The sequence below is a fragment of the Megalobrama amblycephala genome, linkage group LG23, assembly GCF_018812025.1.
Source record: "Megalobrama amblycephala isolate DHTTF-2021 linkage group LG23, ASM1881202v1, whole genome shotgun sequence".
NCBI lineage: Eukaryota > Metazoa > Chordata > Actinopteri > Cypriniformes > Xenocyprididae > Megalobrama > Megalobrama amblycephala.
Window position 1 is genome coordinate 2,929,542 of NC_063066.1, and position 23,760 is coordinate 2,953,301.

General features: G+C 39.6%; 2 protein-coding genes across 3 annotated transcripts in view; one reads left to right on the forward strand and one right to left on the reverse strand.

Annotated features, from left to right (window-relative positions):
• Window positions 1-18,650, reverse strand: fbxl3l (F-box and leucine-rich repeat protein 3, like). 2 transcript variants are annotated; one of them, XM_048175706.1, is made up of 5 exons: window positions 18,513-18,650; window positions 11,911-12,271; window positions 6,637-6,759; window positions 4,368-4,539; window positions 1-1,155 (listed from the first exon to the last, which is right to left on the reverse strand). In XM_048175706.1, the coding sequence occupies exons 1-5, from the start codon at window positions 18,539-18,541 to the stop codon at window positions 512-514; spliced, it is 1,329 nt and encodes a 442-aa protein (XP_048031663.1). In that variant the 5' UTR covers window positions 18,542-18,650; the 3' UTR covers window positions 1-511. The 2 variants fall into 2 exon arrangements, with proteins under 2 accessions (XP_048031663.1, XP_048031664.1); XM_048175707.1 differs by lacking the exon at window positions 18,513-18,650 and adding an exon at window positions 13,016-13,367.
• atp7a (ATPase copper transporting alpha) overlaps window positions 18,603-23,760 on the forward strand; it is a 37,752-nt gene continuing 32,594 nt past the window's right edge. Inside the window, exons 1-2 of the mRNA XM_048175705.1 lie at window positions 18,603-18,900; window positions 20,586-20,712. Coding sequence (XP_048031662.1) covers window positions 20,593-20,712 — 120 coding nt within the window. The 5' untranslated portion in view covers window positions 18,603-18,900; window positions 20,586-20,592. The remainder of the gene's footprint in view (window positions 18,901-20,585; window positions 20,713-23,760) is intronic.

Genomic DNA, 23,760 nt, shown 5'->3' on the forward strand with positions numbered 1-23,760 from the left:
TATTTTTTAACATAACTTTGATTGTGTTCATCTGAGAGAAGAAAGTCACCTAGGATGGTTTGAGGGTGAGTAAATCATGGGATAATTTTCATTTTTGGGTGAATTATCCCTTTAACAAATTAAACCTTATAGTAAGTAGTGTTACCAAATGACTTGTTAAGATCTGTCACTGAGAAAATTCTTCTCTTTTTTCTACAGCTAGAAGCTGTATTCTGGTTAGGCTATAGAAGAAAGGTTAGCAAGTCCCTGAGGCCCAGTGAATTTTACATAAAGAACTGGTTTCACGTGTGCGCACTTGTGTGGAACTGTAAACACTTTACATTCAAATCCCATCTCTGAGATCCAATAGCAAGTCATGTTTCTACTACAGCAGCTCTTCCACACTAATGATCCAGATGTTCTGTTTCCCAATGCTAAATTTTAATTACCCGGTTCTGTCTAATGGCTGCCAAATGCAGACCGCTTGTTTACATAGGTAGACTAGAGTGGATTTCTAAGTGCTTTGATGCATCTACCATGTGGGCATCATATCAGGAAACCAAATCCGGCCCAAATGTTTGGAGACCTCGCTGTGGATCTGCTCGATGTTGTACGTGTTGTCAGGGATGAGCACCTCCTCCATGATGGACAGCTGGCTCAAGCGGCCGCCGCATATCTTCACGAACTCCATTAAGCCGCTGCAGGTGACCTCACACTCGCCCAGGCCGATGGCCGTCAGGCTCCTGCAGCGCTCGGCGATACGGATCAGCTCTTCGTCCAGCGGCTCGAGCCCATTGGCGCACACCACCAGCTCCACGAGGCGCGGGCAGTTCAGGCCGATGCGGCCCAGCATGTCTTTACTGACCACCCGACCGAAGTACAGATGCGTGACGGGCGTCTCCTCGCGGAAGAAGGGCTCGAACTCCTCCTCGTTCAGGAAAAAGTTCATGACGATGTTGACCTGGGGCGAGTGGCGGATGAGGGCGTCCCAGCTGCTCTTCTTGATGCTGTGGAACTGGGTTTGGCCCGGGTTCTCGCTCACCACGTCGATGCGCAGGTGCTCCAGGTGGACGTGCTTCTCGGAGGACAGGGCCAGCAGAAGCTCGTCGCTCAGCAGGTGGTAGTTCAGAGCCAGTTCGCGCAGGCCGTGACACTGATCGGCTACACACAGGATGCCTGGATGAGCAGGAGGCAATGAGGTTAAAGGATTAGTTCACTTTCAAATTACAATTTCCTGATTATTTATTCACCCCAAGATGTTCATGTCTTTCTTTCTTTAGGTGAAAAGAAATGAAGGTTTTTGAGGAAAACATGTCATTGTTTGAAAGTTTGAACTAAATTGTCATATGCAATATGCTAGTGCAAGTATATAACAATTAGTTCAAACTTTGACCTGTAGAGGGCAGTAATACACTCAGCAGTGTCTACACTGCCAGAATTTCAATAGAGAAGAAGAAGAGAACTAGTTCAAGATGAGCATTTATGGTTAAAACGTTTATAATTTAAAAAATTTTTTTAGAAAGTGTCCAATGGTTTCTCTAGATAAGACTCTTATTCCTCGTCTGGGATCATGTAGAGCTCTTTGAAGCTGCACTGAAACTGACATTTGGACCTTCAACCCGTTGAACCCCAGTGAAGTCCACTATATGGAGAAAAATCCTGGAATGTTTTCATCAAAAACCTTCATTTCTTTTCGACTGAAGAAAGAAAGACATGAACATCTTAAATGACAATGAACTAATCCTTGAATAAGGGTATAGTATACAGTAACTTTCATTATGGCCCTGTCAGTAAAATCCATAAGTACGCAGGGTTTCCTGTTTGCCATTTTTAAAGGTGACCTATTAAGTCTCTGGTGTCTCCAGAATGTGTCTGTGAAGTTTCAGCTCAAAATACCCTGTGGATTTTTAATTATACCATGTTTTAACTGCCTATACATGGGTGGCAGAAAAAATTATTTGGTGTGTGTACCTTTAAATGCAAATGTTCGTGCTCCCTGCCCAATACACTGAGGCATAAACAATACAGGAGAAGCTCACACAGCAAATATAACTCTCAAAATGGATCATTACAAACTGTTTGTGATGCAGCATATCAGATCATGTATTTTGTGGATGTTTGCTAACATCCGATTCTGATGAGTTTGATAGCGTGCTGCACGGCTAACGTGGCTAAAGCTACACACTGTTGGAGAGACTCGATAAGAATGAAGATGCGTTCATGAATTATACAGACTGCAAGCGTTTTCGTGTTAAAAATGAAATAACGACATGACTCTGATCTCTGTGAATACAGTAAGAAACAATGGCCACATTTAACAGTGCATTAGCAACGTGCTAACAAAACGCATTCAGAAAGATAATTTGCAAACATCACAAAATATGAAATTGGATCATCAACAGTTGGTATCGATCCATCTTTGAGAATCAACTTTTGTGTCAAAGGTACTGAGTTGTCCTTTTTCACGTTTTCTTGGTTGGTCGATGCACCGGGGACTTGATTATAGCACTTAAACACGGAAAAAGTCAATAATAACGGTTTGGCCTGACGGTGAAGAAGTCGGCATTCATGACTGGCCTTTATAATATTACAAATTTATGGTCTCAAACAATGGCGATCACCATTGTAAAGGCACAGCTTAGTTTTCGTAGTGTGTTCTGCACCTTTGACACTAGTTGGACTCATGTCTGTGTTTTTTTTGGCCAATTGAGCATGTTGAATCAGTGTCGGAGCCCACACTCTAAAAAATGCTGGGTTAAAAACAACCCAAGTTGGGTTGAAAATGGACAAAAACAGCGATTGGGTTGTTTTAACCCAGTTGTTGGGTTAAATGTTTGACCAACATGCTGGGCAGTTATATTTAACTCAACTATTGTTTAAAAATGACTATATTGCTGACTTAAAATGAACCAAACATAGGTTGAAATTAGTTGAGATCACTCTGATTGGCTGTTCAGCTTAGAGCGAACCAATGCACAAGAAGAAAAATGAAAATGACAAAAGCAAGTAGAGCTGCACAATTAATTGAAATTAACTCCAAAATCGAGCTTAAACCGTTCTGGCTTTGTGCGATTATGAAATCACAAAGGCTGATCCTGATGCTAATCCATCTGAAAGCACTGCAAGTTTGAGTCGCTTATAATGTACATTTGAAAAAGCAACACGCGTCAAACATCTTTCCAAACATGAGAAGCATTTATGAACCAACAAAAGACAACATTTAATAACATGTTTTTACTCCAAACTCACTTCATAACATCAGTTTCATAGTATTCTATACAGTGATAAAGGCTATGTCAATTAGCATTGCATTATAAATATACTTTATTAACACGAAAATACCCAAGAAAGCTTGAAGAACTCAGATAAAGGATATATTGTCATAGTCGTGTGTTTTTGTACGAGAGCGCCCTCTGGCTTTCAGATGGAGCAGCATTTCCTACACAGAGCCGTGCTTCACTGAGAAGCTGCGCATTAAAAAATGTTTTGCCTTTGCCAAATCGTATTCGGTTTAATTTCGATTAATTGTGCAGCGTTAAAAGCAAGCAAACAATGTAGTCAAGAGGGCAAACATCGAAGGCTCTTCTTATCAGACATATTCGAAAAAGTTAGAAACTATTATGAATCCGTCTGCGGTGAGTGAGATTGGTGTGAAAATGTTAAGCGGTTTGTATCAAGAGTGCCGAAAAGTGAAGCCAAAGCGCCTCAATCGCCCCCAGGTGGCTGGATGCAGTATAGGTCATAAACCCCGCCCTCTCCATGTAATCTAATGGGACATGAGACAAACTAAACAATCAAATTACACTTCAAATAATTTTTTCCAAAGATGGATTCACTCATTTTCAGTCAGTTTTTAATCACGCTGATGTAAATTAAAATGTTCGTTTTTTTAAATAAGTTTGTTTTTAGTTATTTGATGCTATAAAAATGGGGGTGTGACGTCATGATTGACAGCTGTGATTGACAGCTTCTCTGAGCGAAGTAGTCATTGAGGCACCAACGGACCTTTTTCGGGATTTTCGGGAGGAGATTGGAGCTTTAACTTTAATTTCTACATTTCCATAACTGTTTATTTCATAAGCAGCAAGTACTGTTGCTAAAATTAATAGGCTTAGTTAATAGGATTTTGCAAGCTTTGGTGGAATAATTTATACAATCATTTGGATGATGATAATAATGTATTAAAAAAATATTCAAGTGTGAGTTTAAAGTATGTACCTTGTCAATGACATGTGAATTATGAATAAACTCACACACACAGACCAGCAACGTGTATTAAAAAAGTAAACGGGTCAATCTGGAGTTCTTGTTGACCTGAAACCAAGTTCATATTCAGTCTAAATCCTAACCTATTAGATCTGCCATGACTCAGATGGTGACGCACTGACCTGCCGGAGATACATGAGGACAGCTACTCATCTTCAGCAGCTTGAGCGTGTCACTGTTGTTGGCGACCAGTACCTTCAGGGAAGGGTCATCAACCGGTGTGTCATCAATTTTTATAGAGGATAGGGACTTGGAATTCACAAACACCACCGTCAGGGCTGAGACAAAGTGTGACTGAGAACAGACCAGACAAGACAGACAAAGTCAGCGCCGCCGGCTACTCGTGCCCTTTACATGAAGCGTTATTTCATTATTTCATGAGGTCACCCCCTTTGTGCTATTTGTTTTGTAGGGATGCTAGTTCATTTTTTGTAACTATAAACATAAAACTACACACTTATAATACATAAACATGCCATTCGTTAAAACATTTACATTGCTTCAATAATAATAACTACAATAATACAGTACAGTGAAGCATTTGTTGATTTTGTTATTTTTCTGAGTATGCATTATCAAATCCTCTGTAAGGTTAGAGCCTTTAAAGGGATGGTTCACCCAAAAATCATTTACTCCCCCTCAAGTTGATTTGTTTTTTCTGCTGAACACAAAACTGAAGAATATGAGTAACCAAACGGTTGGTGGATCCCATTCCATAGTATGGAAAAAAACTACTATGGAAGTCAATGGGGTCCATCAGCTGACATTCTTCAAAATATGTGTCCAGCAGAAGAAAGAATTAATGTATATTAAGCACTCTAAAAAATGCTGGGTTAAAAACAACCCAAGTTGGGTTGAAAATGGACAAACCCAGCGTTAGGGTTAAATGTTTGCCCAACCTGCTGGGTAGTTTTATTTAACTCAACTATTGTTTAAAAATTACTGTATTGCTTAATTAAAATTAACCCAAAGTATGTTGGAAATGAACATTTATTAATGTTCAATGAATAATTATTAAACAATAAACATTTATTAAATTGCTTATTAATAAATGTATATTAATAAACTATTAAACTATTAAATTTATATTAATAAAATGTTAAAGCTTATTAATAAACATTCACCTTTTGTCTATTATTGTTGCCTCTAATTGCATCTGGTTTTTAATTTCCCAACTATTTTGGGTTCATTTTAAGCTAGCCATATAGCAATTTTTAAACAATAGTTGGTTTAAATAAAACTACCCAGCAGGTTGGGTAAACATTTAACCCAAGCGCTGGGTTAAAACAACCCAATCGCTGGGTTTGTCCATTTTCAACCCAACTTGGGTTGTTTTTAACCCAGCATTTTTTAGAGTGTGCTGGGTAGTTTTATTTAACTCAACTATTGTTTAAAAATTACTGTATTGCTTGCTTAAAATGAACCCAAAATATGTTGGAAATTAACATTATGTTTAATAAATGAACATGTATTAAAAATTTTAATGAATAATAATTAAACAACAAACATTTATTGAATTGCTTATTAAAAATGTTCACCTTTTGATTATTATTGTTGCCTCTAGTAATTATGTGTCTGATTTTTAATTTCCAACATATTTTGGGTTCATTTTAAGCAAGAAATATAGTCACAACTTTCTGATTGGTTGAGTGTTCTGTACAGCATCATGGGAAATGTAGTTTTTTCACCACAAATGTAGCTGTTAAATGCAACTATTTAAAAAAACAAGTAGAAATAATGCAAACGGATGGCTTCAACACCATTGATTAACAACCTCTGAGCTCACATGAAGTCTGTCTTTAATGATTTATAAGTAATGGTTTCCCTATGGAGAAAATTAATTGGGTTTTTACTTATGGAACCTAAATGTTGCGCTCTGTTTTTGTGTTGTTGAATATTTCCTCATCAGAAGCACCTCCTTAGAGAAAATGGCCCTGACCTTAACAGAGGACACCAGACAGAGTGAAATGACGACTGAAGGATAATCCAGCCTCCAGGTGAGGGCACTGACTCATCCAGATCTTTCTGGAGGTTGTATACTGTGACGGCAGCAAATACAAATACGGACGCAAACAACAGAGCCATCTGGAAGCCGTCACATTGATGTGTGATTAATCCTGTCAATCTGGTACTGTTAAATAAAGAAGTACAGCCTCCTTTGTTTTTAAATCTTTTGTGACTAAGTAAAGCCACAACGAGCCTCAACTTGTCACTTTCAATACTGGTTACACTGCAGTGTTTCAAACTGTCAGGATTTTGTGGAGGGTGAAATTACACATTTGACAGCTGTGACATTCTAGTAGTTTAAACTAGCGACATGTTTTAGAGCAGATGTTTGATGTCATGTTCAGCTGATGTCGTATGGCAAGGGTGAACGGGATTCTGTTATACCTGAGACACATTCATGAAGCTGGGTCGAGCTGTGGAAATCAGACCCAATGTCTTAATGGTGCAGTTCACCAGCTGTGAGAGGATGTCGCAGGCCGCTTCCGCAGACTCTGTGCAGCTGTCAACCTGCAAAAACATGTTTATTATATTTTTTTGTTTATTTTTTGTCATTTTTAAAATTACTATTTTGATACACTCTGAAAAATCTTGGGTTATTTTTTTTTTTTAAGTCCTGGGTTGAGGCTTTTGGGTCATTTTTTGGGGTTATTTTTCCAGTGTTTGGGTAGTTTTTGTGTTACGCAGATTCTGGGTTAGACGTAACAACCTGGCGTTTGGGTCGTTTTTGTGTTCCCAGATCATGGGTCAGACGTAACAACCCGGCGTTTGGGTCGTTTTTGTGTTACCAGATCATGGGTCAGACGTAACAACCCGGCGTTTGGGTAGTTTTTGTGTTACCCAGCTCCTGGGTCGGACGTAACAACCCAGTGTTTGGGTGGTTTTTGTGTTACCCAGCTCCTGGGTCGGACGTAACAACCCAGTGTTTGGGTGGTTTTTGTGTTACCCAGATCCTGGGTCAGACGTAACAACCCGGCGTTTGGGTAGTTTTTGTGTTACCCAGCTCCTGGGTCGGACGTAACAACCCAGTGTTTGGGTGGTTTTTGTGTTACCCAGATCCTGGGTCAGACGTAACAACCCGGCGTTTGGGTAGTTTTTGTGTTACCCAGCTCCTGGGTCGGACGTAACAACCCAGCGTTTAGGTAGTTTTTGTGTTACCAGATCCTGGGTCAGACGTAACAACCCAGCGTTTGGGTAGTTTTTGTGTTACCAGATCCTGGGTCGGACGTAACAACCCGGCGTTTGGGTAGTTTTTGTGTTACCCAGCTCCTGGGTCGGACGTAACAACCCAGCGTTTGGGTAGTTTTTGTGTTACCAGATCCTGGGTCGGACGTAACAACCCGGCGTTTGGGTAGTTTTTGTGTTACCCAGCTCCTGGGTCGGACGTAACAACCCAGTGTTTGGGTGGTTTTTGTGTTACCAGATCCTGGGTCAGACATAACAGCCCAGTGTTTGGGTCGTTTCTGTGTTACCAGATCCTGGGTCAGACGTAACAACCCGGCGTTTGGGTCGTTTTTGTGTTACCAGATCATGGGTCAGACGTAACAACCCGGCGTTTGGGTAGTTTTTGTGTTACCCAGCTCCTGGGTCGGACGTAACAACCCGGTGTTTGGGTGGTTTTTGTGTTACCCAGCTCCTGGGTCGGACGTAACAACCCGGTGTTTGGGTGGTTTTTGTGTTACCCAGCTCCTGGGTCGGACGTAACAACCCAGCGTTTGGGTAGTTTTTGTGTTACCAGATCCTGGGTCAGACATAACAGCCCAGCGTTTGGGTCGTTTTTGTGTTACCAGATCCTGGGTCAGACGTAACAACCCGGCGTTTGGGTCGTTTTTGTGTTACCAGATCATGGGTCAGACGTAACAACCCGGTGTTTGGGTGGTTTTTGTGTTACCCAGCTCCTGGGTCGGACGTAACAACCCGGTGTTTGGGTGGTTTTTGTGTTACCCAGCTCCTGGGTCGGACGTAACAACCCAGTGTTTGGGTGGTTTTTGTGTTACCCAGATCCTGGGTCAGACGTAACAGCCCAGTGTTTGGGTAGTTTTTGTGTTACCAGATCCTGGGTCAGACGTAACAACCCGGCGTTTGGGTAGTTTTTGTGTTACCCAGCTCCTGGGTCGGACGTAACAACCCAGCGTTTGGGTAGTTTTTGTGTTACCCAGATCCTGGGTCAGACGTAACAACCCAGCGTTTGGGTAGTTTTTGTGTTACCCAGCTCCTGGGTCGGACGTAACAACCCAGCGTTTGGGTAGTTTTTGTGTTACCAGATCTTGGGTCGGACGAAACAACCCGGCGTTTGGGTAGTTTTTGTGTTACCCAGCTCCTGGGTCGGACGTAACAACCCAGTGTTTGGGTGGTTTTTGTGTTACCCAGCTCCTGGGTCGGACGTAACAACCCAGCGTTTGGGTAGTTTTTGTGTTACCAGATCCTGGGTCAGACGTAACAGCCCGGCGTTTGGGTAGTTTTTGTGTTACCAGATCCTGGGTCGGACGTAACAACCCGGCGTTTGGGTAGTTTTTGTGTTACCCAGCTCCTGGGTCGGACGTAACAACCCAGTGTTTGGGTGGTTTTTGTGTTACCCAGCTCCTGGGTCGGACGTAACAACACAGCGTTTGGGTAGTTTTTGTGTTACCAGATCCTGGGTCAGACATAACAGCCCAGCGTTTGGGTAGTTTTTGTGTTACGCAGATTCTGGGTTAGACGTAACAACCCGGCGTTTGGGTCGTTTTTGTGTTACCAGATCCTGGGTCAGACGTAACAACCCAGCGTTTGGGTCGTTTTTGTGTTACCAGATCATGGGTCAGACGTAACAACCCGGCGTTTGGGTAGTTTTTGTGTTACCCAGCTCCTGGGTCGGACGTAACAACCCGGTGTTTGGGTGGTTTTTGTGTTACCCAGCTCCTGGGTCGGACGTAACAACCCAGTGTTTGGGTGGTTTTTGTGTTACCCAGATCCTGGGTCAGACGTAACAACCCGGCGTTTGGGTAGTTTTTGTGTTACCAGATCCTGGGTCAGACGTAACAACCCGGCGTTTGGGTAGTTTTTGTGTTACCCAGCTCCTGGGTCGGACGTAACAACCCAGCGTTTGGGTAGTTTTTGTGTTACCAGATCCTGGGTCAGACGTAACAACCCAGCGTTTGGGTAGTTTTTGTGTTACCCAGCTCCTGGGTCGGACGTAACAACCCAGCGTTTGGGTAGTTTTTGTGTTACCAGATCCTGGGTCAGACGTAACAACCCAGCGTTTGGGTAGTTTTTGTGTTACCCAGCTCCTGGGTCGGACGTAACAACCCAGTGTTTGGGTGGTTTTTGTGTTACCCAGCTCCTGGGTCGGACGTAACAACCCAGTGTTTGGGTAGTTTTTGTGTTACCAGATCCTGGGTCAGACGTAACAACCCGGTGTTTGGGTGGTTTTTGTGTTACCAGATCCTGGGTCAGACGTAACAACCCAGTGTTTGGGTGGTTTTTGTGTTACCCAGCTCCTGGGTCAGACGTAACAGCCCAGCGTTTGGGTAGTTTTTGTGTTACCAGATCCTGGGTCAGACGTAACAACCCAGCATTTGGGTAGTTTTTGTGTTACCAGATCCTGGGTCAGACGTAACAGCCCAGTGTTTGGGTAGTTTGTGTGTTACCAGATCCTGGGTCAGACGTAACAACCCAGCATTTGGGTAGTTTTTGTGTTACCAGATCCTGGGTCAGACGTAACAGCCCAGCGTTTGGGTAGTTTTTGTGTTACCAGATCCTGGGTCGGACGTAACAACCCAGCGTTTGGGTAGTTTTTGTGTTACCAGATCCTGGGTCGGACGTAACAACCCAGTGTTTTTTGTGTTAGCAGATCCTGGGTCGGACGTAACAACCCAGTGTTTTTTGTGTTACCAGATCCTGGGTCGGACGTAACAACCCAGTGTTTTTTGTGTTACCAGATCCTGGGTCGGACGTAACAACCCAGTGTTTTTTGTTTTACCAGATCCTGGGTCAGACGTAACAGCCCAGTGTTTGGGTAGTTTGTGTGTTACCAGATCCTGGGTCAGACGTAACAACCCAGCATTTGGGTAGTTTTTGTGTTACCAGATCCTGGGTCAGACGTAACAACCCAGTGTTTTTTGTGTTACCAGATCCTGGGTCGGACGTAACAACCCAGTGTTTTTGTGTTACCAGATCCTGGGTCGGACGTAACAACCCAGTGTTTTTTGTGTTACCAGATCCTGGGTCGGACGTAACAACCCAGTGTTTTTTGTGTTACCAGATCCTGGGTCGGACGTAACAACCCAGTGTTTTTTGTTTTACCAGATCCTGGGTCAGACGTAACAGCCCAGTGTTTGGGTAGTTTGTGTGTTACCAGATCCTGGGTCAGACGTAACAACCCAGCATTTGGGTAGTTTTTGTGTTACCAGATCCTGGGTCGGACGTAACAACCCAGTGTTTTTTGTGTTACCAGATCCTGGGTCGGACGTAACAACCCAGTGTTTTTTGTGTTACCAGATCCTGGGTCGGACGTAACAACCCAGTGTTTTTTGTTTTACCAGATCCTGGGTCAGACGTAACAGCCCAGTGTTTGGGTAGTTTGTGTGTTACCAGATCCTGGGTCAGACGTAACAGCCCAGCGTTTGGGTAGTTTTTGTGTTACCAGATCCTGGGTCGGACGTAACAACCCAGTGTTTTTTGTGTTACCAGATCCTGGGTCGGACGTAACAACCCAGTGTTTTTTGTTTTACCAGATCCTGGGTCAGACGTAACAACCCAGTGTTTGGGTAGTTTTTTTGTAAGGTAAACTTGTGTTAGGTAACCCTCGTTCCCTGAAGGAGGGAGCGGAGACGTACATCCCGTCGCCACAGTCGGTGTACCCCGCTGATGCTGCCGTCTCACCTACTCGGCTCCACAGCAAAAACCTGAAGATGCAACGCACCTGCTGCTCGTTAAATACCCGCGCTGCGTGGCAGAGCAGCTGCTGCATATGATTGCATGCCAATGTGCATTGGCTTGTTTTAGTTACACTCTAAGCAGTTTGGCCTCTCTAGTGAGATTCCTATTCGTCGGTCTGTCCGATGTACCTCAGATGTGACCAACTGAATGAGAGCTGGTCGATTACACTTAAATTACTTCTAAATGTTTAATTTTTACTTCTAATATTTGTTACACAAGCTTAAATGTAGACAATGTGTATTAAAAAAATCGATATAAATATGCTATACTGTTAAATACAATCGGAAATAAAGGAAATATAATGCAAACCAGTGATTGTGTGGAGTATTTAAAAAAAAAGTTTAGAGGATTTAAGTTAATCCGTAAACATTAATTCATGTTTGAAGTAAAAAAAGAAGCTAGTATTGAAAAAATGAATCAAAACATTATGCTAGGTTAAATAAACAATTTGCTGGATAAAATTAACCCAACATGTGTTCTGTCCTATATTTACCAGCCCTTGGGTTGAAAACAACCCAAATTGGGTTGTTTTTAACCCAGTGTTTTTTTAGAGTGTATTTTTCTTTATTTCACATGATAATAATGATACTCAAAATTCAGCTTTGATCACAGGAATAAATTACATTTTACTACCTATTCACATAGAAAACAACTGTTTTAAATTGTAATAATATTTATACTTTTGAACGCTAGTAAATGCACATGGTCATTCTGTTCAACACATTTCCATGAACGATGACCTACCTTGAAGCTGACGTACTGCAGGTGCTGAGCATGTCTTTTGATGATCTGCTGGATGAGATCTGGGTGTGTGGACCTCAGGTAAGACGTAGCTGGCTGGTTCAGCTCAAATTCAAATTTCCTCCAAAGATCTGGGATGTGAAAGACGTCGTTCCACCGGCGGCACACAGAAGACGCTCGAGCCCGGTCCACCAGAGACAGGTACTGGAATATGTGCAGGACCACGTGGTGCGGAAGATTGCCCCACATCTCCTCAGTGGGTGTCTGTGAGGTTTGGACGAACGTCGGCATGACATTCCTGTGCCTCTTGTTTCTGTCCTCTGAGGGGGTGAAGCTCTCACACTTTGATCGTCCCCTTTTCATCCTATTTAATGGAAAAATCCCAGGATTTAGAGACAAAACTACAGTCAGTGGCGCCAAAATGCATTTGGACATTTAATGCAATAATATTCATATAGTATGCATTAAATAACAACAAAAAAAAAACCTCTTTGACATGTCCTCCAACTTTTTAATGTTTTTTTTTTTTTAAAGATATTAATACTTTTATTCAGCAAGGACACATTAAATCGATCAAAAGTGAGAGTAAAGACATTTATAATGTTGGGTTGAAAATGGACAAACCCAGCGATTGGGTTAAATGTTTGCCTAACCTGCTGGATGGATAGTTTTAAATATTGTTTAAAAATGACTGTATTGCTTGCTTAAAATGATCCCAAAGTATGTTGGAAATTAACATTAATATGTTTAATGAATAATAATTAAACAATAAACATTTATTAAATTGCTTATTAATAAATGTTCACCTTTTGATTATTATTGTTGCCTCTAGTAATTATGTGTCTGATTTTTAATTTCCAACATATTTTGGGTTCATTTTAAGCCAGACATAACAAAATTGGGTTAAATAAAACCTAACCCAAACATTTAACCCAACCACTGGGTTTGTCCATTTTCAACCCAACTTGGGTTGTTTTTAACCCAGTTTTTTAAGAGTGTGTACATTTAGCCTACTAGAGGCATACTGTAACTAAACAACCACTATATTAAAAAACAGTAAGTATGGCATATTAGTCACAAATCAATGTTTTCTAAGTATTTAGCCTACCTTGTATAGTTACAGCCCCAAGCCTTATATTGACATGCAACAAACTGCTATGTTCAATCCAACGTAGTGCAAGTTTCTTCGCCAACATAAAGCATACCATCCCAAAACACACTGCTTTGCTCTGCTGTGAAGTTTAACCAATTGCAAATGCACAACCTGTGACTGTGTGTGTTTCTCTGTCCCCATAATAAAGCGCGCGTCACTGCTCTAAGACCGCTGCACGTGCACGTGAGCGCGCACTAACACGGATCAGACTCGAGCGAGATATCTAATCACTGAGCTGGTGCCATTCACTGTCGTTTAACTCACACCTTATGCTATTTTTGATCAATTAATTTATGAATATACCTGAATCTGTTTGTTTAATGCGCATTATTTTGTATGCTGTTGATGCAAATATATAAGCAGGAAACTTATATCCTCTTAAACTTATATTTTGGTCTATTAAGAAAAGGTCAAACAGATTTATCAATGTGTAAGGGCTATAGGTCTGCGTGACTGGTCAAATGTCAAAGACAGATGGAAAGAATATCATATATTGCATTATCTCATGTCTGCAAATACACATATTTTGATACAAAATTACATCATGTGATCAATAAAGATTAAAAATGCACTGTAAAAATAGAATTGTAGAGCTTAATTGAACTTAAAAAGTAAGTAACCTTAATTTTGCGTTCATTAAAATTACAAATTTGAGTTAATACAATTAAGGCGATTGATTTAATCAGCAGAAACTCAAATGATTAAGTTATCTGAACAACATTATCTAAGTTGATTTGACAAAAGAAAAAATATCAATATATCAAACTGTATTTTTTTAGGGTAGGCTATTGTGAGTTTTCCTGGATTACCTGCACGAGTTAATATATCATCTTTAGTGGAGCTGTACACACACTCACACACACACACACACACACACACACACACACACACACACACACACACATGAAAGTAGGTCAGTGTGTCAAAGAGAAACGTCACACTGCGTTAAGCCTCTCACGAGCTCAGCTGACATGTAAATAAGCCTCATCTTTGTGTTTTCTTGACGAATATCTGTTCTCATATCTGTTTCAAGGTCTGTCAGCTGAAACAGGACAACATGGAAACTATTTTGTTGGAAATATGTTTATAATATGGAAGTTTTGTGGTCTGTAAAGTTTTTTTTGTTTTTGAAGACGTCTCATAACGCTCACAGAGTCACCATATATTTGATCAAAAATACATAAAAACTGCAATATTGTCAAATATTAGTACAATTTAAAACAAGCTGTTTTCTATATAGTAAAATGTAATTTATTTCTGTGATCAAATTTTCAGCATCATTACTCCAGTCTTCAGTGTCACATGATCCTTCAGAAATCATTCTGATAAGATGATTTGATGCTCAAGAAACATTTATGATTAGTTGTGCTGCCTAATATTTTTCTGGAAACTGTGATACATTTTTTTCAGGATTCATTCATGAATAGAAAGTTTAAAAAAACAGCATTAATTTGAAATAGAAATGGTTGTTTAAGATGTCTCATACTGAAAAATATGTAAGATAAACAAAATATATGATCAAGTGGAACAGTTCATTCCTTTATCAATCATTATTTAGGAGGTGTGCAGGGTTTATTTTAAGCATAATCATTCATAAATGCAAAAATGCTGACATATTTCATTTTTAACAGGAATGAAAACGGGGCTGTAGGGATAGAAGTACCAAAAACATTCAGTAGACAAAAACTCCATAAAACACTGAAAAGTTTCATAAGGTTCAAACATTCACTGATTGTCCAGAAGGAAACACGATTCATTAATAACCAGGAGGTGTAGACGATCTGAAGATCAGGGTAAACTGTACTTTAGATGAGAGAACTTTCATGTACAGTAAATATCACATGTTGTACACCCAAACTGATTTGTAGCCATAAGTACTTCTTAGATTTCGTATTTTTGCAGAACTGAGAGACAAGGGACTTTTGTCAGAAGACTAAGAAACTTCTCTATTGTGGCAAATTATATATTATGCTGAATTTATTTATTTATTTTATTGTACTTTAATTGACACTGTACTGTATTATATTCCAAATTTATATTCAATTCTTTATTTCAACTTTTCTAATGCTTTTCATCTACTGCAACAAAAAAAAACTAAACAAATTTACACAGTAAAATACCTTTTTCCATTAAAACAGTATAATATACCTTAAAAACAATGCATTCTGGGTAATATTAATTGTCGTTTTCGAGAAAGTAGCCTATACTTAAGTAAGCTTAAGTAAGTTCAGTATTGACTCATTCCATTGTAAATATCATTAGTTATTAATTTAGTTCATTTATCTAGCTCAGGAGAGCTGTTAACACTGTTGTTGCAGGTTGTTTTTCATGTCCGCAGGTTGAAGCGACACCAAATAACATTTAGTCTCTGGGATGAGAAATTTATCAGAGGAACCCCGCCAAAAAAATGCGGATTTTAAACCCTGGAATGCGATTGGCCGGGTTTTGTTTTGAAAACCTAGCAACCCTGGCTGCAGGTTGTTTTTCATGTCTGCCGGTTTAAGCGACCCCAAATAACATGATATTAAGCCCCTGGAATGCGAATTTTACAATGAGAACCCTGCTAAAAACGCAAATTTTATTCCCTGGAACGCGATTAGGTTTATTTTGTCGTGAAAACCTGGCAACCCTGACCGCAGGTTGTTTTTTATGGCCGCGGGTTGTTTTTCATGGCCGCGGGTTGAAGCGACCCCAAAAACATGATATTAAGCCCCTGGAATGCGAATTTTACAGTGGGAACCCTGCTAAAAACACAAATTTTATTCCCCGGAATGCAATTGGGTGGATTTTGTTGTGAACACCTGGCAACCCTGGCCGCAGATTGTTTTTCATGTTTTTCATGTCCGATGCCAAATAACATTTAGCCCCAGGGATGAGAATTTTATCAGGGGAACCCCGCCAAAAAAAACGCGGATTTTAAACCCTGGAACTCGAGTAGGCGGGTTTTGTTGTGAAAACCTGGCAACCATGGCCGCAGGTTGATTTTCATGTCCGTGGGTTGAAGCAACCCCAAATAACATTAAGCCCCTGGGATGAGAAATTTATCAGGAGAACCCTGCCAAAAAAAAAAAAAACGGATTTTAAACCCTGGAACGCGATTGGCCGGGGGACCAAACACGATTGGGTGGGTTTTGTTGTGAAAACTTGGCAACCCTGGCCTCAGGTTGTTTTTTTATGTCCACAGGTTGAAGCGACCCCAAATAACATGATATTAAGCCCCTGGAATGTGAATTTTACAATGGGAACCCCGCTAAAAATGCGAATTTTATTCCCTGGAATGTGATTGGGTGGATTTTGTTGTGAAAACCTGGCAACCCTGGCCGCAGGTTGCTTTTCATGTCTGTGGGTTGAAGCGACCCCAAATAACATTTAGCTCCAGGGATGAGAATTTTATCAGGGGAACCCCACCAAAAAACACGTATTTTAAACCCTGGAACGCAAGTAGGCGGATTTTGTTGTGAAAACCTGGCAACCATGGCCGCAGGTTGATTTTCATGTCCGCGGGTTGAAGCGACCCCAAATAACATTAAGCCCCTGGGATGAGAAATTTATCAGGAGAACCCTGCCAAAAAAACAAAAACAAAAACGGATTTTAAACCCTGGAACGCGATTGGCCGGGGGACCAAACACGATTGGCCGGATTTTGTTGTGAAAACTTGGCAACCCTGGCCTCAGGTTGTTATTTTATGTCCACAGGTTGAAGCGACCCCAAATAACATGATATTAAGCCCCTGGAATGTGAATTTTACAATGGGAACCCCGCTAAAAATGCGAATTTTATTCCCTGGAATGTGATTGGGTGGATTTTGTTGTGAAAACCTGGCAACCCTGGCCGCAGGTTGCTTTTCATGTCTGTGGGTTGAAGCGACCCCAAATAACATTAAGCCCCTGGAATGAGAAATTTATCAGGAGAACCCTGCCAAAAAAACAAAAACAAAAACGGATTTTAAACCCTGGAACGCGATTGGCCGGGGGACCAAACACGATTGGCCGGATTTTGTTGTGAAAACTTGGCAACCCTGGCCTCAGGTTGATTTTCATGTCCGCGGGTTGAAGCGACCCCAAATAACATTAAGCCCCTGGGATGAGAAATTTATCAGGAGAACCCTGCCAAAAAAACAAAAACAAAAACGGATTTTAAACCCTGGAACGCGATTGGCCGGGGGACCAAACACGATTGGCCGGATTTTGTTGTGAAAACTTGGCAACCCTGGCCGCAGGTTGCTTTTCATGTCTGTGGGTTGAAGCGACCCCAAATAACATTTAGCTCCAGGGATGAGAATTTTATCAGGGGAACCCCACCAAAAAACACGTATTTTAAACCCTGGAACGCAAGTAGGCGGATTTTGTTGTGAAAACCTGGCAACCATGGCCGCAGGTTGATTTTCATGTCTGTGGGTTGAAGCGACCCCAAATAACATTAAGCCCCTGGGATGAGAAATTTATCAGGAGAACCCTGCCAAAAAAACAAAAACAAAAACGGATTTTAAACCCTGGAACGCGATTGGCCGGGGGACCAAACACGATTGGCCGGATTTTGTTGTGAAAACTTGGCAACCCTGGCCGCAGGTTGCTTTTCATGTCTGTGGGTTGAAGCGACCCCAAATAACATTTAGCTCCAGGGATGAGAATTTTATCAGGGGAACCCCACCAAAAAACACGTATTTTAAACCCTGGAACGCAAGTAGGCGGATTTTGTTGTGAAAACCTGGCAACCATGGCCGCAGGTTGATTTTCATGTCCGCGGGTTGAAGCGACCCCAAATAACATTAAGCCCCTGGGATGAGAAATTTATCAGGAGAACCCTGCCAAAAAAAAAAAAAAAAAAAACGGATTTTAAACCCTGGAACGCGATTGGCCGGGGGACCAACCACGATTGGGCGGGTTTTGTTGTGAAAACCTGGCAACCCTGGCCTCAGGTTGTTTTTTTATGTCCACAGGTTGAAGCGACCCCAAATAACATGATATTAAGCCCCTGGAATGTGAATTTTACAATGGGAACCCCGCTAAAAATGCGAATTTTATTCCCTGGAATGTGATTGGGTGGATTTTGTTGTGAAAACCTGGCAACCCTGGCCTCAGGTTGTTTTTTTATGTCCACAGGTTGAAGCGACCCCAAATAACATGATATGAAGCCCCTGGAATGCGAATTTTACAATGGGAACCCTGTTAAAAACGCAAATTTTATTCCCCGCAACGCGACTGGCGGATTTTGTTGTAAAAAACCTGGCAACCCTGCCAATACAGCCGGGGGCTTCAATGGATATTGTGCTGAGGGCTCGGTAAGTCAGTAACTCGTTGTCAGAGGGTCACTAGGTTTAGTCGCAGACCTTGAAAACCTCTCTGCGACAGCACAATCATTAACATTAAGTCGCGGACTGTGAGCTTACTGTGAGGTGGACGCGAACTTAACAACTACAAACTTCTTATGCGCACTGCAGCTACTCATTACTGAAGCCCTTGAATCTGCCACGACGTCATCAACGTCTGCGCATTTGGCAGCGGCTGTTGACGTTCTCGAACACACTAGGAAAATTTTGCGTTGTAGTCCGCGCGCCCGTGTGATATCCCAACATTCCGTATGGATTTAACAATCTCCAGCGTGACTTCTGTAAGGACACCCTCTCCTGCTGTGTGTCGTCCCCACACACGTTTAGTTTGTGTTTTGTTGTTCGATGTGGGCAGGTTCTGAGGACGGAGACTAGAGAAAGTATATGTTAGCCAGCTAACTGCTGTCAGTCTGAAAGTGACAGTAAAACTTCCCTAACAAGTGACTGCGACCTCCTGTTGGGTTTAAACCTGTTGTTCCTGTGACTCTGGATCATCACTTCGCATCAAAGGTAAAGAAATTATGCTGTTTTGTGCTTTTCACATCTATTGTTTATATTAGCTTCAGACAGAGAGCTCAAACGAGTGACGAAATTTCGCCTGAAATACATCTCTTTACTACAAATACATCTCTTTACCTCATTTACTAATGAGAAGATTTATGAATGTCTGTAAATAACATCTAATATTAATTATTTGCAGTGTTTCACACTTTTGTATATGCTCAAGTGTTGAATATCGAGCTCTAATCTGCTTTAAAAATGCATTTTTAAATGTTAAAATCAACTAAGATGCTTTAGAAATGTTTTATTGATCATTTATGTTGACTAATGCACTTAACTAAGGTTAAACAAATGAAACCTTATTGTAAAGTGTTACCGATAATGATAATTCTTGTCTTCTTTTGATCAATTTTTGTTTTTGATATCGGTTTAAATGACAACCAGCCATTACAACAACAAGTAAAAATCAAAATAACAGTGAAAAAATATCAAGAAATTAATAAAAATAGATAAATTATATATATATATAATTGGTTACGCTTAACTTTAAGGTGTCTTTGTTACACTGTAATTATACATTTAAGTAATGAGTAATATTAAACCACTACATGTACTTACTATTGGTTTTGGGTTAGTTGCATGTAATTATGCATAATTTATAGTTATTACAATAGTAACTACATGTAACATGTAACAATGACACTGTAAAATAAAGTGTTACCTAAAAATGATAATAAAAATAAGCCGGTCAGAAAACAAATATTTGAGACATAATATGGTTCAAAATATACTTAAGACTATATGATAATGATAATTATTAAGTCATCAAGTTTTTACTATTTAAAAGTCCTGTTTTAAAATATTGAAATTCATGCTTGTGATTTAGGAATTGTGTAAATATTGATTTATTCTAGTGTACGTTGCCTTAGTCACGTTCACATATTGTGTCTCTTGGAAGTGAGGATTTAATTTAAATTAAATTAAATGTGTCAGTAACATTCAGAGGGTTAATTTTGCTTTATTTAGAAAGCCAAGTCTGTTTTATGAGAGTGTTATTAAAATATTTTGCAGTTTAAAGGGATAATTCTCTCAAAAAATGAAAATTCTGTCATCATTTATTCCCCCTCATGTTGTTCCAAACCTGTATGAATTTCTCTCTTTTGTTGAACACAAAGGAAGATATTTGGAAGAATGTTTGTAACCAAACAGATCTCGGCCCCAATTGACTTCCAAAGATTTATTTTCCCTACTATGGTAGTCAATGGGGGGTGAGATCTGCTTGGTTACTGACATTCTTCCAAATATCTTCCTTTTGGACAAAGAAATGTATACAGATTTGGAACTACTTGAGGGTGAGAACATGATGACAAAATTTTCTTTTTTGGGTGAACTATCCCTTTAAGACTAGCAAAAAGTATGTAAAAGTACCATCTTTTGGTCATGCATCTTGCTAACACCATGCTTGATACACCCATGTAATTGTTTTTCATAATTTAGATTTCAAACATTCAGCAAAACTGCCCAGAATCACTATTATTTGGTCATATTTTCTTTACTGTTTTTGTTGTTTAAAGTGGTTCAAGAAAATATAAACATTATAAGATGTTTGCTCTTGTGGGTCAGAAAGCTGCATGTGTGACACTTGCATGTTAGTTTTGCATGCACACTTGTACATGCCCTCTTGTTTTCTCCAGAGGAGGAATGGCGTTGAGCACTAAGCTGTGTCGTGTGACTCTCGGGGTCGAGGGTATGACATGCGGCTCCTGTGTTCAGTCCATCGAGGGCCGGATTGGGAGTCTGCCAGGTGTCATTCATATACAGGTGAGAGTGACTTTAATGGCATCACATCAAACACAATAAATTAGTAAGGGATGCACGATATATCGGCCACAATATCGGTATCAGCCGATATATGTTCATTTTTAATATTATCGTTATCGGCCAGATAAGAAAATTTGGCAGATATATTAAAGCTGATAAATAATGGATTATTTCCTTCAGATGCGCACTGTTCACCAAGATGGTTTTGAATTGCTTGAAATGAGACTGAAATCTCTTCTAAAAGTAAAACAGTTATGTACAACATGTACAGCTCAAGTCTGTCATATAAGCTACATAATATTTTAACAAAAACATTATAATCGTGTGCTTGGGACATGTGACACTTTTGTTTTTGTAATCAGGCTCTCCAAAATTATATATGAAAAATTTGATTTAGATATATCAGCCGATATATATCGGTTATCGGCTTTCAAATATAAAGAATTATCGGTATCGGCCAAAATTCCCATATCGGTTCATCCCTAAAATGAGTGAGCGTAATGTGATGATTATCTTTATTATTACCATTATTAATTATTTTTTAATGAATATAATTGTTGCAATTATAACCGTGTCTGCTTGACCGATTAACAAAAGAGTTAAGTCTTCCTTGTTGTGTGTTTAAAAATATACCAACAGCCTATAAACATTTTCTTTTAGTGAATTAACATTGTGTTAAATATGTGTTATAGTGACAAATTGAATTATATGTGTGTTTGATAAAAATGTTTTCAACATTGTTTCTTCAGCATCAAATCAGCATATTAGAATGATTTCTGAAGGATCATGTGACACTGAAGATGCTGAAAATTTGTTCACAGGAATAAATTACATTTTAAAATGTATTAAAAAGGAAATCGGTTGTTTTTTTAGGGATGCATTTGAATATCTGCACCATATCGGTATCGGCCGATATATGTTCATTTTTAATGTTATCGTTATCGGCTTGATAAGAAAATTTGGCCGATGTATTAAAGCTGATAAATAATGGATTATTTCCTTCAACTTAGACACTTCAAAAAGAAAAATACAGTTAAGTGCATCATGTGCAGAGCAAATCTGTTATAAAATTATAATAATAAAACAATAATTATGTTTTTGGGACATGTGAAACTTTTGTTTTTCTAATCAGGCTCTCAAATTATACACAAAAAATTTGATTTAGATTTATCAGCCAATATATCGGTTATCGGCTTTCAAATATTATCGGTTATCGGTATCGTCCAAAAGTTTCATATCGGTGCATCCCTAGTAATTTATTATAATACAAATTTACTGTTTTGACCCTTTATCAATAGTATGGTTATCAGCCACCCTGACAACTTTTAGTATACAATTTTTATAGATCACTATTATCGTATCCAACTTTATTGATTGTATATCATATCTCTCTGAGCTCATAACAGCTCTAGTCATACAGTATGTTCAGTTTGATGATTATTAACACATTTTATATGTGCCTTTCCAGCTTATTGGCGTTTCCACAATGATAATCAATGTAAATTTCATCCCTTATCCCTAAACAAACACATAAACCTAGCTAAGCCACAGATTAAATTTCCAGGTGTCCTTTTTCCTTGAATCATTGTATAAGACCAGACTCTAGGGCTCTCTGGGTGGCTGACAGAGCAATCTGAGAGCAATATATGGTGGTAATAATATTTACCAGACCTTCCCTCCAGCGACTGTCACGTAATTGAAGAAAGCCACTCGTATGTTGAACTTAGAGACACAGCCTAATTGTTGAAATTCGTCTTGCCCTTTCCCTTAAAACACAGTTACCCTGCAGACATGGGTCAAACAAGCAGATAATTTAATCATTTGTTTGTCTAAGAACAAACCTTTGAAAAGCAGACTGGTGTTATTACTATTGACCAGTACTGTCAAATGCCAAATACTATAAATGTCTTTGTTAGGAACAGAAACAAACAATATGGCTCTGTCTCAGTGAGCGGTCAATATAATAAGCACAAAAAAAGCAACTCAGTCTAGAATTGTGCTTATTGTGCAAAACAAACTTCCTGTTGTCTCTTCATGAGGAATTCAGGGTTTAAGGGTCATATGATGATCTGTGTGAATCACCAGATTGAGCTGCCGGAGGAATCACACTGGCTTTATCGTCACATACATATGCGTTCGTTTAAAGCTCAAACGATCGCAAAGGCACGTGCTTAATCCTTGTGTGTCAGATGTCAATTAAAAAAAGTTACACACAAAGTCCATAGAGGAGAAAAATGTCCATGTCCAAAAGCTTGGGAGCACAGACTTAAATTTGGTCTCATTTTAAAGAAGACCCTTGGCAAAAGTTTAAAAAGTGAAATAATAAAAAATAAGTTATAGAGGTTTACGTTTATGAAAATGATTTATGAACATTATTTTATATAAAATATATATTTTATGAAACATATTGAACTCTAAAACTGCTAGATCAAAAGCCATAAATCTAAACAAGTTGTGTTCAAAATTTGAGGTTGATATCTTAAAAAATTAGCTTTCAGTAAGATTTTGTTTGTGCGCAGTATCACATTTTCCCAATTAGATGCCAGCAAAACTCCACTGGTACACACAGTGGTTGGATTTGTCATTTGGAGTAGAGTTTTTCTCTCTCAAATATTACACATGCACATTATTTTTTAATTGCACACCAGCACAACCATACAATTATAAAAGAGAGGTCCCAGGTTCAAATCCCGGACGAGCCCCCAATTTCATGTTACGCCCCATCTATAATATGCAGAGGCAAAAATCAGGAATAAAGCGAGTATTTGCTTTATAGGCCAAACCTGACAATATTGCACTATTTGGTAAAAAAAATAGTAAAAATTTTAATTTTGAAGCCTTGCCAACAGAATGAAAGCCTATTAACAAAGACTGCATCATTTTATAGTTAAATAACCCTGGGATTAAAAATTGCAGTTTTAATGGGTTTCAATGGGGACATTTTTGTCCTTAAGGTCCTGAGAGGAACTATTTTGTGTTACTAATGTAAAATAGATTTATTAAAGGTAAAATTATAATAAAAATACACACTTGTGCCAAAATTTATGC

What these genes read in the sequence shown, in the direction of transcription:
- fbxl3l (XM_048175706.1), bottom strand. Translation starts at nt 18,541, where the DNA reads ATGACGTCGTGGCAGATTCAAGGGCTTCA. An exon ending in TGCAGTACGTCAGCTTCAAG is followed by an intron (nt 6,760 to 11,910) that starts GTAGGTCATCGT and finishes ATGTTTTTGCAG; the next exon opens with GTTGACAGCTGCACAGAGTC. An exon ending in TCCTCATGTATCTCCGGCAG is followed by an intron (nt 1,156 to 4,367) that starts GTCAGTGCGTCA and finishes CTGCTCATCCAG; the next exon opens with GCATCCTGTGTGTAGCCGAT.